At 37.8% G+C, this 14,191-nt stretch overlaps 1 protein-coding gene across 1 annotated transcript in view; it reads right to left on the bottom strand.

Annotated features, from left to right (window-relative positions):
- TMC1 (transmembrane channel like 1) overlaps positions 1 to 14,191 on the bottom strand; it is a 57,145-nt gene that overhangs the window by 28,272 nt on the left and 14,682 nt on the right. Inside the window, exons 5-6 of the mRNA XM_063180253.1 lie at positions 1,656 to 1,746; positions 804 to 885 (exon numbers count right to left, since the gene is read on the bottom strand). Coding sequence (XP_063036323.1) covers positions 804 to 885; positions 1,656 to 1,746 — 173 coding nt within the window. The remainder of the gene's footprint in view (positions 1 to 803; positions 886 to 1,655; positions 1,747 to 14,191) is intronic.

The following is a 14,191-nucleotide window of genomic DNA, read 5'->3' as shown; positions in this document are numbered from 1 at the left end:
TGTGTGATTCCCATAAAGTCCTTTTGCACAGATAATACTGAATATCTGTTCTGTAAAGAAAAGAAGCATTTGTATTTTTAAAATATAAATATTTCATACATTAATCAACTTCTCCTTTAAACATCAAAGCTGCAGCATCAGATTCACCTATTGTCCGCATAAGGATACAGCACAGCTTGATGCCCTTGGTTCTGAAACCAGTCTCCCTGTTCTAGAAGGGACTTGCATCTTGAATAAAGGAGCCTACCATTCATCACCGGAACTTCAACACAAAACTGAATTGTGACAGACCCCTTCTCTCAAATACACCCATAGTACTAACTACACTGCCTCATTCATATATGAGGCATCCAAGACCAATATTGCACTCTCTGTGTTTTATTATGTGCCTTACAATGAGAGAAAGACAACTTACATGAAGCTCAAGATAATGAAAAAAAGCAGCAGAAATAATTGAAATATTTGCAGTATAGCCTATATAGTATAATTTGTAAAAAATAAATACAAACAAAATTAGGTGAAGGTGAATAAAGTGAATGGCTAAATCCCAATTAAGCTTTTCTAGGATTAATTTCAACACTGGCTCTTTAACTGCTACCTATATAGTGACAATTTTAATCTGTAAACTGACACCCTCTGAAGAGAATTTTCAACTAGTTATACTATCAAGCTTAATAAATATTAGTGAAAAAATAAATACTCATTTATTCTACATTGAGTACAGATGCATATACTAAAAAAAATTATCATTTGGCAGACATCAGAAATATCATGCTAGATCCTATTCTTACTTACTTACTTACTTTCAATCTCCTTAATTTTCATTTCCCAGGGTATGCAGGCTGTCTTAAAATTTTCAAAATCTCTTTGAAATTTCATCCATTTCTGGAAAGAGTCACAGGGGAAAAAAAAAACAAACAAACCAGAAACCTCAGCATCATCTCAGTGCCCAGATGCTTGGTTCTTCTTGAGCTAATGTAACCCCGTAATCATCCACAAAATCCATTGGCAGAATCCACAAAGTAATTGTTTGTGAAGAGCCATCTCCTTTTGTTTATTTTAATGGCTTCTACTGGATTTGTGTGAAGCTCCTATTTCTACCACAAGAAGAATTATTACCTAATCACTTCCTTTCATGCCAATTTTTTCTTTTTCTTATTTTTTTTCCTTTTTCTTTTTCTTTTTCTTTTTCTTTTTCTTTTTCTTTTTCTTTTTCTTTTTCTTTTTCTTTTTCTTTTTCTTTTTCTTTTTCTTTTTCTTTTTCTTTTTCTTTTTTCTTTTTTTCTTTTTTTTTCTCATTTTTTCTTCTCTTTTTTTTTTCTTTGTCTTTTACAGAGGGCTGTCTCAAGGGAAAAACTAAACTTTGGATTCAGTCCACACAAATACCCAATCCACACAAAGACACATTAGCTTTCACAAGATACAGAACCCTTGCAAACTCCTGTAAAACAGCTGATTTTTGTTTTGATGACAAGTTTCAAAAATCAAACCATAAACTTTCGTTAGAAATATTTTCATGCAAGAGCAGTGAAAATAAAAGTTAAAAATACATAGAGAGACAAGGAACGCTACTGTGGAAGATGACTACCCATGGCAATAATCTCCAGAAGGCTTCCCATCAGCTTTGCAGGAAGTTAGTAAAACAATCAGTGTACCTTCATCATCATCACTTTGTATGCATAGAATTTTTTTCCTTTTCCTTTTCCAAGCGCACCTTCAAACTTCTCAACAAAAAGCTGTGCTTCCCTGGAAAATGAAGGCAAAAGAGAGATATAGATTATGTTATAGTAAATTTTATATTGTCTCTATCATATTAATGTTATCCTTTTACTCCTCATAAAATCTTGTTAACTTAGTAAAGTTTGAAGCTAAAAGCTCTGCATTTTTGTATTTTGCAGCAGACTCTATATGTAATGTATATGTAATGCAAAAATACAAGCAACTTCATTCACCTGATCTGATACAAACATATTTGGAGCTCTCAGATTTGCCTATGTCCAGTCAAGGTTACCAAATATGTTTAATCACAGTAAGTCAGTAAACTGGCTTTTGCAGTTCAGCTACTGCCCATTTATGTGATGCACAAACAGTTATTCCTGTTATTCTGACAGTTATTTCAAAAGAAGAAAGAAGCATCTTCATAAGACGCTGTGGATCCTTGGCTGTGATCACCTTTCTTGCTTTCTGAAATCCTTTGCTTTTTCCTGCTCTTCTAATTTCTTCCTTGTTCTCTTCTTTGATAGTGAATAAAAGTCCATAACCATTTTAATTACCAACATTTCATCTCTTTTGTGTCTTAGTCATGCTCTGGAAACCTCTGACCCTCTCCCCTCTGTTTTCTCAGCTTAGGATGCATTTCCAGGGAGACAGATGTGTACACTAGAGTTTTGGTTCCCTTTGCCCACCCTTCTCAGTACGACATTTAATTTAGCCCTTCTGAATTTCTGTATGAATCTTCTCTAGCTGTACCATTCCCAGAGTAATTACTTTCAAACAGAGCTTCACTGGTCCCCAAAGGGCTAAAATTTTGCCTATGGAGATATAATTTAAATAATACAAAGATGAAAGGAAGAATTTTAAACTCTTTTTAAAATGCATAAAGTCCATGGATTAAAACAATAAAGAGATGAGTTCCAGTGCATTCTAATGTTTCCTCTATTTAATCCAATTTCCATGTATGACTTTCCACTATGTTTCTCCTGAGAAAATATGCTCTAAAGGCTAAATGTCCTAAACCACTGGAAAACAGACTAAGGATTCTTAACTCTCAGTGTACACACAATGCTGTAAACTGTTTTGTTGTCACGCTGTATAACTTCAAAGCTTTCTATGTTATGTTTATTATTATTATATTGTATTGTACAAAGCATCTAGAAGAAGGTAGAGTATTGGGAAAATACTAATTGTAATGCATATTGATGTTGATGCCCTTTTCTTTCTTTCCAGAACTGCTACCTATAAGCTTACCAAGTGAAATTAATTATCATGCTTATATTTTCTGCTCATATATTTTGTACAAGGAAGGAAAAACATAGTTTTAAACAGCAAAATCTGGCAGTGTTAATGACAGTATAGCAGTGTAGTTGAGATACAAGAGAAATAAAATTATGTGAGAAGAAGGCCATTAGCCATGACATAACTTTTCTAATTCAATGGTTAAAAATCTCAACATCTCTAAAAGTAGCTGTGTGTTTTTAGTAACTGCAAATGTTTAGGGTAATCTTCAGTCTGAAGATCTATCAAAGATTTTCACAACTTAGACATCCACTGCAACAGTTTCTTTAACTTGCAGTACCAAAGATAAGCACACATAAGTGCAAAATTGAGTTATTGAATTTAATTTTCAGTTATTGAGAGATTTCCTTATTAGAGAGTCCTCTGAGAACTCTCCCCTTCCAAGTGCTTTCACCCAAACCCTTTTGGTGAAACATCAGGGCCAGTATAAGTTCACCTGGCCTTCTCAGGACTACTGCATGCATTTTCCAACATTTGAAATTATGAATGCTAATGTAATCACCTTAGTTTTTTCTCTCTATAGAAAAAGTAAAGCAAAGATTCAGATTGGAAAAGATAAAAATACACAGCCACCCCCACAGCCACAGAGCTCACCTATCGATCACATCAAACATGTTTCTTGAGGATCAAGTCAGTATACTTTTGAGGGTGTTGATCCTTTATTTCCAATCCTGTTCTTCTAGATCACATTTGCATTCTGGATTGTTAAATCTGATCTTTCTGTATTTACCTAGTACTGACACTGATTGAGGATTCTTTATTTTCCAAGCCACTCTGAGTCCTTTACAACATACTGCTCACATATCATTTTTTCATTTTGATTCTCAGAAAAATCAATTACATTTCAGTCCTTCCAAGTGAGTAGCAGAAAACAGATTAATTCTGCTTCAGGAAACCTGTGTCCAAGGGTCACCTTTAAAACCAAGCCTCAGGATCCGAAATCTTAATGCTTTGTCAACAGATATAAGGGCATCCTGACAGCAGATGGCAGCTTCCTCCTAAATTCAGTAGACAGGGCTGGAACAGTGCCATAAAAGCAGGAAGACTCAGTAAACTGCATACCTACCAATCTCCCTGGTCAGCATACTATATTCTACTATCACTTCTATCACTGCGTAATTCAGGTTTGTTCATGAAAATTTTCTGAAATCAAAACATACAGAGTAGAAAACTTGTGTTTTCAGTCACTAATTATGTTATGTTGCAGAATATGAAATTTTCAAATTTTAAGTCGGGGTTTTTTTCAGAGTGAAGCAATAAGTTAGAAATTTAAGAACATAATGTGAAAACAGCAATAAATAAATTTAAAAATCCTTGATAGCGATAGCATATATGAGTACTTTTTACATCTATAGGTGAAACACTCAAGCTCTCCACAAACTTGTTCTTATATAAAATAAAGCTAAGCCAAAAGGAAGGAATTTTCCACTATCAAATTCCTAAAAAAAAATTCTCTTAAACCCCTTTTTGAATTGTTTTAAATTAATTCTGTAAGATTTTCTACTAGAACTAGTTTTTCTTATCCTCATCAGCCTCCTGGACCCCTATCAAACAATCTCTCAAGTGTAATCAGTATTTAAGCTTTTTCTTCAGGACAAACCAAGAAATTGCTTTTTGGAGGTGGTGATCTGGACTATAGATCTTACGCTGATGATGCTCTTGAATGCTTCCCTGGATTCTGCTTTGCCAGTGGCTGAAACTTCGTCTCTTCTTGCACCCCATCATTCCTAAATGTTTTATAACATTATTTTCACTGATTTTCATTTGGTTTCTCTGCATTGGATTAAGTTCATCATTGCATCACAAACAACCATTTCTTACTGAGTGGTTTCAAGTGCAGTCAACTGAGTTGCACAAGAAAGACTGGACCAAGAAAACTGTTGGATCTACATGTGCATAATATTTATGAAGATAATTTAATATTTCATCATGGAAGCATGAAGCAACTTTCACTTTCACTTTCTTAGTAAATTGCTTTCCCATACTAATAAGTTTATTGTATAATTGCTAAGTCCAAATGGTGGACTTGCAGTATCATTTTCATTTTCATTTACTCTGGTCTAATAGCAACACACTTTAATTATTTTTTTTATTAATAGTATTGCTGGCATTAATGCATTGACCATTAATGCACACAGATCATGACAAGAAGATATTTCAAACATGCATTTAAAATGGCAGCAAAATTTTTCCAATTCTTGTGAAGTAATGGCCAAAATCATCACATAGTTAATAATCACCACATAATTAATAAAAGAGTAGCACATGCTATATGGCCAAAAGAGAACAGAGTGAAAAGAGTTAAATCCATCTGTCATCCAGTTGCAGCAGTGTTCCCCAGGGCTCAGTACTGAAGACAGTCCTGCTCTATTGATGGTCCAGAGGAGGGGATCAAGGGCACCCTCAGCCAGTTTCCCTCCTCAAAGGAGGTTGTGGTGAAGAGGGAATCAGTCTTTTCTTCCAGATACAAGAAACAGGACAAGAAACAATCTCAAATGGTTTCAGAGGATGTTTAGATTGGATATATATAAGTTTCTTCACCAAAAGTTGTCAAGCATTGAAACAGGCTGCCCAGGTAAGTGGTTGAATCACCATCCCTGGAGGTTTTGAAAAAATGTGTAAATGTCATGGTGAGGGATTTGGACTAGACATGGACCTGACAGTGCTGTCTGTGTTAATGGCTAGACTTGATAGTCATAAGGCTCTTTTCCAATCTAAATTGTTTTGTATTATTGTTATGAAATTGAAAAAATACTTTTAAAAAATAGAAATTCCTTTGTAAAAGAATAGTGGAAGTATTTTTTTCACTGTTGGAATAAAAGAAATCAAGTTACCTTTGATGTCTTACAAGCATATCTTACATTTTCGTAGTTTTACCAATAACATTCTAAATAACATTTTCATATTGCTTATGATGCTGGAGCCATCAAACAGAATACGCATTCATTCTCTCCTCAGCTTTTCTTCCCCCACCAGTTCTGCAGCAGATTAGTAGAAACTAATTACTCCACTGAGTACTTACTCCTGACTTCTGTTTGTAAGTTACTTAAACCTCCTGACCTTAAAAGTTCAGCATCAACTTGGCACCATTCAGTCAGGGACCAGGCTTGCCATATCCTTTCCATGTCTGTGATACATGTTCTTGTTAAATATAGTTCAACAGATTACTTAACTAAGGTTTCTACATTGATGTCTAATACCTCTATTTGTACAACCCTGTGGATTTCTGTCTAATTCTGTCCTTTCCTCCATTTCTTTTGTGTTATAAGAGGAAGAATAGGCAAGTCTTAGAAATACTTTAGAAAACAACAAAAACCAAAAGTACATGTATACATATTCATGCTCACTTGGAAGTATTGTGATTTAACAAACATGAGGATGTGTCAAAAACAACACAGACCAACAAAACCAAGCTTTGTAATCACTGGTATCATGTGTTAGAGGTAAATTATCTGTATCACAAGATAGGCCAAAGTGTCCCCCACTAGCTAACTGTGAATTTAAAAAGCTTTAGAGAAAGCTTATTAATTGAATTACAGATGCAAGAACTAATAAATGTTTCAGGGGGCCAGGCATTATTGTCCCAGAGAAGCCTGAGTTAATAATTAAATACAAGGTGTGGAGTTACAGCTCCCAAAGTGATAGGTGTACAGTACCTCTGGCACTTCTGTGCTGCAGAGGGGATGCATTACAGCTCTTAGAGCTTGTTGCTAATGAATACAATTTGAGTGGATTAATCACATTTTTCAGTAACAGTTCAGGAAAGTTTCAGACTCTAAGAACTAAAAGCGCAATAAAAAGAAATGTTGATCGTCCAGGACTTCTGTAAGTCTTAGAAGGTTGGCTGAAAACAGACTTCAAAACAAATGTTGGGCACAGATCACTTGAAAAGCAGCTCAGCAATAATAGTGGGCAAATTATATTGTTATTTGATACCCAGCTGGCCCCCAAGACAGCCAGTCTGGCCTCCAGGACTGTCAATATATCCACAGTAAGAGAGATTAAATACTGATTGATGGGATTACTAAGAATCCAACAAAAGACGAAAAATTTCCACCATCTCACACATGCATCTCATATATCTTTGGGTTTGTAGGCTTTTAAAATTTCTTATTTCCAATTCATTTATCTTGATAGGCAGTCTAAGTCCTGTAATAAAATGAATTATGCTAGAAAAATACTGAAAAATCACCATTATGTATTCTGTCCCTAGCATGTGATCTGCTATGATGCAGTGACCACATCAGTGGAAAAGGAAAGCACATCAACCTGTTGGAGTTAGTCCAAAGGAGAACCACCAGGTTGCTTTTAGAGTAACTTGGTTAGAAGGATGGAGCTGGCTTCCCATGAGAAAAGTCTGAGAGAACTGGGTTTGCAGAGCCTGAAAAACAAAATGTTTCAAAGTGACCAAATTACAGCCTTCTAGTACCTGAAGAGGACTTGCAAAAAAGGGGAGGGACTTCTTATGAGAGGCTGTAGTGATGGGTCATGGGGGAAAGTCTTCCAACTGAGTTAGAATAAGTTTGTATTAGATATTAGGAAGAAATTCTTTACTGTGAAGATGGTAAAGTGTTGTCACAGGTTGTCTAGAGAAGTTATGGATGCCCTATTCCTGGAAGTATTTGTGACCAGGCTGGAGGGGGCTCGGAGCAACCTAGTCTAGGGAAAGGTGTCCCTTCCAATGGCAGGTGGGTTGGAATAAGTTTAATTTTAATGGCCCTTCCAACTCAAACTGTTCTATTATTCTGAGCAAAGAACAGATTCTGCACTGCACTGATTTTTCTAGGGGAAAAAATATAGTTCTCCCATCTTTCTTTATGACATGTGCTTAATTGGAAGCCCTTCAAAAAGCCTAAACTTGATGTTTTACTATTTTTTTTATGTAACTTGTTATTTCACTTGTTTTGATAGTGTACTAACTGTCTTGTGGTGTAACTTTAGAGAACAAGTTGGCACATCTCTGGGTTCAAGCACTCAGTCCTCTAATTATATGTCACCATAATAAACATTGCTGTTTGATACAAACTGTTCAGTTACTAATGGAATTTGTGTTTTTGTAGCACAGAATTTTGTCTATCTAAAACACCATGAGCACTAATAAGAGAAGTGAGATGAGTATACCAGAGCCAAGCAAGTATTTAAACACTTCCCTTTTCTTCATATTGGTGCAAAACTCCATCAGAAAAATGTACAAACAAGCATGAGGTTCCCAAAATCCAGACTTAAACTGTGATAGCTTTCCCTGAAGGGTTTTCCAGATTGCAACAGCTGAAGCTCTGGCCCATTAGTTTGTTTGGGGTTTTTTTTAGTGCCTTCTTCTAATCAAAAAACCACAGAATCATAGAATGGTCAAGGTCGGGAGAGACCTTTAAGGGACTTTAAGTGCAACCATCAACCCAGCACTATCACTGTAAACCCAAAACCACTAAACCGCATCATCAAACACCAGATCCAGATGCCTCTTGAACATTTCCAGGGACGGTGACTCCGCCACCTCCCTGGCACATCCTATTCCAAAGCATGACCACCCTAACAGCAAAAAAGCTTTTTCTAGTATCTAATCTGGCTCTCCCTTGTCTCAGCCTGAGGCCATTTCCTCTTGTCCTCTCATTGCAGGCACTGTAGCAGATTCAGGCCCCGACTCACCTCAGCCCCTTACAGGGAGCTGCAAAAAGCAGTGAAGTCCCCCCTGAGCCTCCTCTTCTTGAGACTACACAACCCCAGCTCCCTCAGCTGTCCCTCATGAGAGATGTTCGCCAGTCCTTTCAGGAGCCTCGTTGCCCTTGGCTGGACAGGCCCCAGCCCCTGCGTGTGGCTTTTAAAGTGAGGGGCCCAGAACTGAGCACAGCCTTGAGGTGAGGCCTCCCCAGTGCCCGGAGCCGGGGCTCGATCCCTGCCCTCATCCTGCCGGCTGCGCTGTTCTGGGCACAGACCAGGGTGGCACCGGCCTCCTTGGCCACTGGGCACACTCTGGCTCATGTTCAAACAGCAGCCCCCAGGTTCCTTCAGAAGATCAGCTCTCGAGCTGCCTCACCCCAAGACTGTAGCACTGCACAGGGGCTGCTGCAACCCCAGTGCAAGACACAGCACCTCCCTGGCCTTGTTGAACTTCCTGCAGTTGTCCTCAGCCCACTGATTGAGCCTGTCCCTCCGCAGAGCCTTCCTGCCCTCAAGCAGACCAACACCCCCACCCAACTTGATATCATCTGCAAATTTAATGAGGGTACAGTCAATTCCCATGCCCAGATCATCAATAAAAATGTTAGACAATAGTGACCCCAAAACACAGCTGTGGGGAGCACCACTAGTGACCGGCCATCAGTTGGATTTAGCTCTACTCACCACCACTCTCAGAAAACCAGCTAGTTTTTACCCTAGTGCACACATACAAGCCAGTTTTTCTGGAAGGATGCTTTGGGAGACTTTGCAAAATGCTTTATTGAAGTCTAGATAGATTACATCCTTCATATAGTAAGAGGGTCACTTTGTCATAGAAAGTGATCAGTTTGGCCAACCACAACCCGCCTTTTCATCAATCCATGCCATCTGGGCTTGATCTCCTGGTTGTCCTGCATAACAGCACTCAGGAAAAGGTTTTCCATAAATTGCCGGGAGCTGAGGTTAGGCTGACAGGCCTGTAGTTCCCTAGATCATCCTTCTGATCCTTCTTGTAGACTAGTGTTACATGTGCTAATTTCTAGTCAGCTGAAACTTCTTCAGTTAACCAGGACTGCTGGCAGGTGATTGAATGTGTTTTGGTTCTGTCACCAGTTGTCTTATTCCTGTGGAGTGGATCCCACCAGAACACATAGACTTGTGCACATCTAATTGGCATAGCAGGACACTAACCATCTCCTCCTGGATTGTTGCAGTGTCACTCATTTCCCCATCACCAACTTCCTGCTCAAGGAGCTGGCTATCATAAGGAAAACTGGTTTTGGTACTAATGACTGAGACAAAGGCATTAAGTACCTCTGCCTTCCTCTCACTCCCTGTCAGTACACTACCCTTCACATTCAACAAGCAATGGAGATACTCTTTGACCTTCCATTTACTTCAAGTCTTTATAAAAACATTTTATTGTTTTTAAAAGTAGAGGCCAATCAGATCCTAGTAAGGCTTTGGCTGTTCTCCCTACATGAACTTGTGGCATCCTGGTAGACCTCCCAAGTTATCTGTCCCTCCTTCCAGAAAAAATAGATTCTCTTTTTTCCTGAGATCAGGCCTAATATTAACGAGGCTGGCCTTTTCTCTAATGACTTGTCTTCCTGCATATGGGGAGAGCCTGTTCCTGAATATTTAACAATTTCATTTTTAAAGCATATCTATGCTTCCTGGACTCCTTTGCCATTTAGGACTGACTCCCAAGGGTCTCTGTCAATCAGTCAACCAATTAGTTTACTCCTCTCTAAATTTCAGTCTCGCAAGTAATAATTAATGATAATTTTCACCTGGTGGTTCTTCAGGTAACTTTAAGCTGACCTGAGTAGGCAATGTCAAGAAGAAATGTCACAAGTTCTCATCTCCCATAGAAAAGTTAGAGCAACAATACTCACAAACCATGTAAATCAGTAGAAGGAAAATACTAGGACAAGAAAACTCTTCTGAAGGTGAATATTTGTCTTAGAAATGACAAAATGTCTGGACTCTGGGCACACTCTATACTCAGCAGCACAGACCAGTGTGTCCCCAGCTCACAAGTCTATTGCTTAGGGCCTAGGAGAGTGGGGATGCTGTTGTAACATCTTTTCACTCCTCTGCATGTGTTTTTCCTCTCTTTTTTCACATCTCCAGACAAGTAAAGATCTGACCACGATGTGTCAAGGTGAGCTTAGAGTCTGACAGTATCAATACAGCTCAACTTGAAACTGCAGAGGGACACTGTATCAGAGCAGTATCCTCATGAAGTCACGGTTCTTCAGAGAATAATCATGGGCTGTTTGAAATGCATCTTTTTAGACACAGGGATGTAAATTAGAAGTTAGAGTTGATCTAAATTGCCAATGTAGTTCTATTAAGAATGCCATTTCTGCAATGAGCACTCAACTATTTTTTAACAGAAGGCATCCTCTGCAGAGTAACTAGTTCTACATCTGTGCTCTAAAATGATTGTTCATTCATGCATTTTTCCAAAGAATGAAGGAAAACATTTAACATTTTCCAAAGTAATCACTAGAGTTAATCATAAATCATCTTTCCCGCCATATACAGTTTAAGCCATGAAAATTTTTTCCTTTGAAAACGCTTAAACAACATTTTTAATTGTAAAAAATGCCTTGTTCTCTTATAACCATGAATTTCATTGGAAATTAAATCTTTCTCCCAAAATTGTTTGTTTTGACAACACTTCTTTTAAAAAAGAATATTTAAAATTAAAAGTCCCAACTGATGTTAATATTAACCATTCAAAATAATATTAAAAAGTATTTTTTGGTCTTGTTTTGTCATGTACAAGAGTATTACTGGATAGCACTTTTCTTCCACTTTTGAAAATAAAGATGCTAATATGGAACAAATATGGATGTGGGGGTTGGCTTATATAATTACATAACTTTTATCATAAGGCTGAGAAGAAACCTCCAATGAAGCATCTCTCAATTGTGAAAGCTGGAAGATTTCCAGAAATAGGGCAATTTGCTCTTCTACCTGTAAGGAGATAGTTTGGTTTTTTCACCACAAATCACACAATATTCTAAATCCTTCACAGAGAAAGAAGCAGATGACAGGAGGAAATGCTTACTACTAACAATGTTTCACCAAGAGTTTCAAGAGCCAGAAATGCTAACACAAGGTTATTCAAAAGTCACATAATTGATTTAAAAGTTTAAAGCACTTACAGTCAGCATGTGTCCATTTTTCTTACATACAAGAACAAAGACAATATTGCCAATCTATTTAGACTAATGATTCTGTTATGAATCTTAAATCACTTGCTACATAGATTCCTTAAAATTTGCTGATACTGTTGTAACTGTAATCATAATAGAGTGCCCATTTATAAGATAAAAATTTTACTTCAAGTAGCATAAAATCTCCAGGTCTTGTCTTGCAACTCAGTTGAACTTAGCCTCCAAATAAACGATTACAAAAGCAGAAGGTCTAGAAAATACACTCTATAACTGTATTTTGGTATGTATATCCTGGGATCAGAAAATAATTAAATGGTTTAGGCTGTAAGGAATCATAGATCACGTATTTCCAGACCCTCTGCCATGAGCAGAAAACCTCTTACTAGGCCAGGTTGAGCAGAGCTCCATCCAGCTTGTCCTTGGACACTTCCCGAATGGGGCATCCACAGCTTCTCTGAGCAGCTTCATCCAGTGTCCCTCCACCCTCACTAGAGAGAATATCTTCCCTAGAGAATATTTTCCCTATATATAATCTGAAACTAAATTCTGTAAGTTTTTATTACCATTTTTCTTTAAGGTTTTATTACTTCTTGTCTAATTACCACATCTTCTTATAAAAAATCTGTTCCCATCTTTCTTAAAATCCCCCTTTAAGTATGGAAAGGCTGCTGTAAGCTGTCTCCAGGGCCTTCTCTTCTCCAGGCTGAACAACACAACCCTCATAGCTGTGTCCATGGGAAAGATGTTGCAGTCTCCTGACTATTTCTGTGGCCCTCCTCTGGACCTGTTCAAGCAGGTTCATGCCTTTCCTGTACTGAGGACCCCACATTCCAGGTGGGGTCTCATTAGAGTGGTTTAGAGGAGCAGAATCCCTTCCCTCATCCTTCTGGCCTTCACTGCTTTGGGTTTGGTGTGCTGGGCTGCAAACCCATGTTGTAGGCTTTCCTTTGACTTTCCATCCACCAGCACACCCAAGTCCTCCAAAGGGCTGTCCAAGCAGACATTGACCACCAACTCTCTAGGTGTGACCTAGGGAGCTGGTCGGACAAATTCAGACAATTTCTTAGAAACCTTACAGTCCACACATTTAATCCATATCTTTAAAATTTAGGGAGAGGGATTTTGTGGAGTACTCTGTCAAAGACCTTACAGAAGTGTAGTAGCTGAATGACATCCACAGCCCCTCCTTTGTCCACTGATGTAGTAACTTCATCACAGAAGGTTTGCTGGTTTGTTCAGGCAGTTCCTTCCCTGGTTAAGAGGTGTTTATTGTCTCAAATCACCTCCCCATCCTCCAAGAGCCTTAGCAGAGTTTCTAGGAGGATTTTTTTCTGTGAATTATTGTATTAATAGAGTGTTTCCTCCAATATCAGTGCTCACAACCAGAAGTATAGAGGAAAAAATTCTTTCTGTGCCAACTTTCCTTACCAGATATCCCAAGGCCCAGAAGCATCTCTTGATCATCCTTGAGCTACATGTTGCAGCATCATCACTGCCCACATGGAAAAGCAATAATGGAAAATAGTCTCAGGGACATACCAAGTCATGAAATTTCCTTGGAATTGCTATGAATTATGGGATAGAAGAATGACTGTAAAAATAGAAGCTTTCTCCATAGGAAGACTATAAACAAATGTTAAGTTTATGTACATGGGGATCCTTCAGTGTAGACTCTCCAAAACCTAATCTGCTCATTTATATTTTGTGAAAGTTCTCTTACCTTCACAATTCTACTCTGCATCTCCTAGATACTGTTTCCTTTTGCCTAGTTTGATGCTTTTCACTACCTCTTTGCAAGTTTATCCTTTCCAAAATTACCTTACCTTCTAAAAGGATAAATCTATAGACTTTCCACACCATATTTCACATATGTGATTTCCCTTAATATTAAAAACTCTCTGCAGGATAGACCATCCTTTCTCTGCTAGATATGTTTTGTTGGTGTCTTGGTATTGCTGCAGCAAATTAGTTACCAAAAACAGGGGAGCATAGCATTTTTGTGAAAAGAATAAAATTCTCTCTATTTACTCAGTTCCTGTGCTTGGTAGAAATTTAAATGTAAAGAAATACTTCATTATTCCCTTCCAAGTAAATATAGTGACAGGTATGCTAGGGCAAAATACAGTTTTCTATGTGGCATAAATAAAAATACATGAAAGTACAAGTTCTGCTTCCAAAGAGTTTGCTTTTCCATTAGGTAAATTTTTTTCCTTTCTTCAAAGTCAGATTAGGGATAAAAATCCTCTCCTTTCTCTCTAGCAATCTTGAGGTAATCCTGCAGTTTCATAGTTTTTCTGAGAGATATTAATGAGCTATTAATCTCACCA

The sequence above is a fragment of the Melospiza melodia genome, chromosome Z, assembly GCF_035770615.1.
Source record: "Melospiza melodia melodia isolate bMelMel2 chromosome Z, bMelMel2.pri, whole genome shotgun sequence".
Lineage (NCBI taxonomy): Eukaryota > Metazoa > Chordata > Aves > Passeriformes > Passerellidae > Melospiza > Melospiza melodia.
The sequence above is the reverse complement of the archived record's forward strand: the minus strand, read 5'-3'. Positions and strand labels throughout refer to the sequence as shown.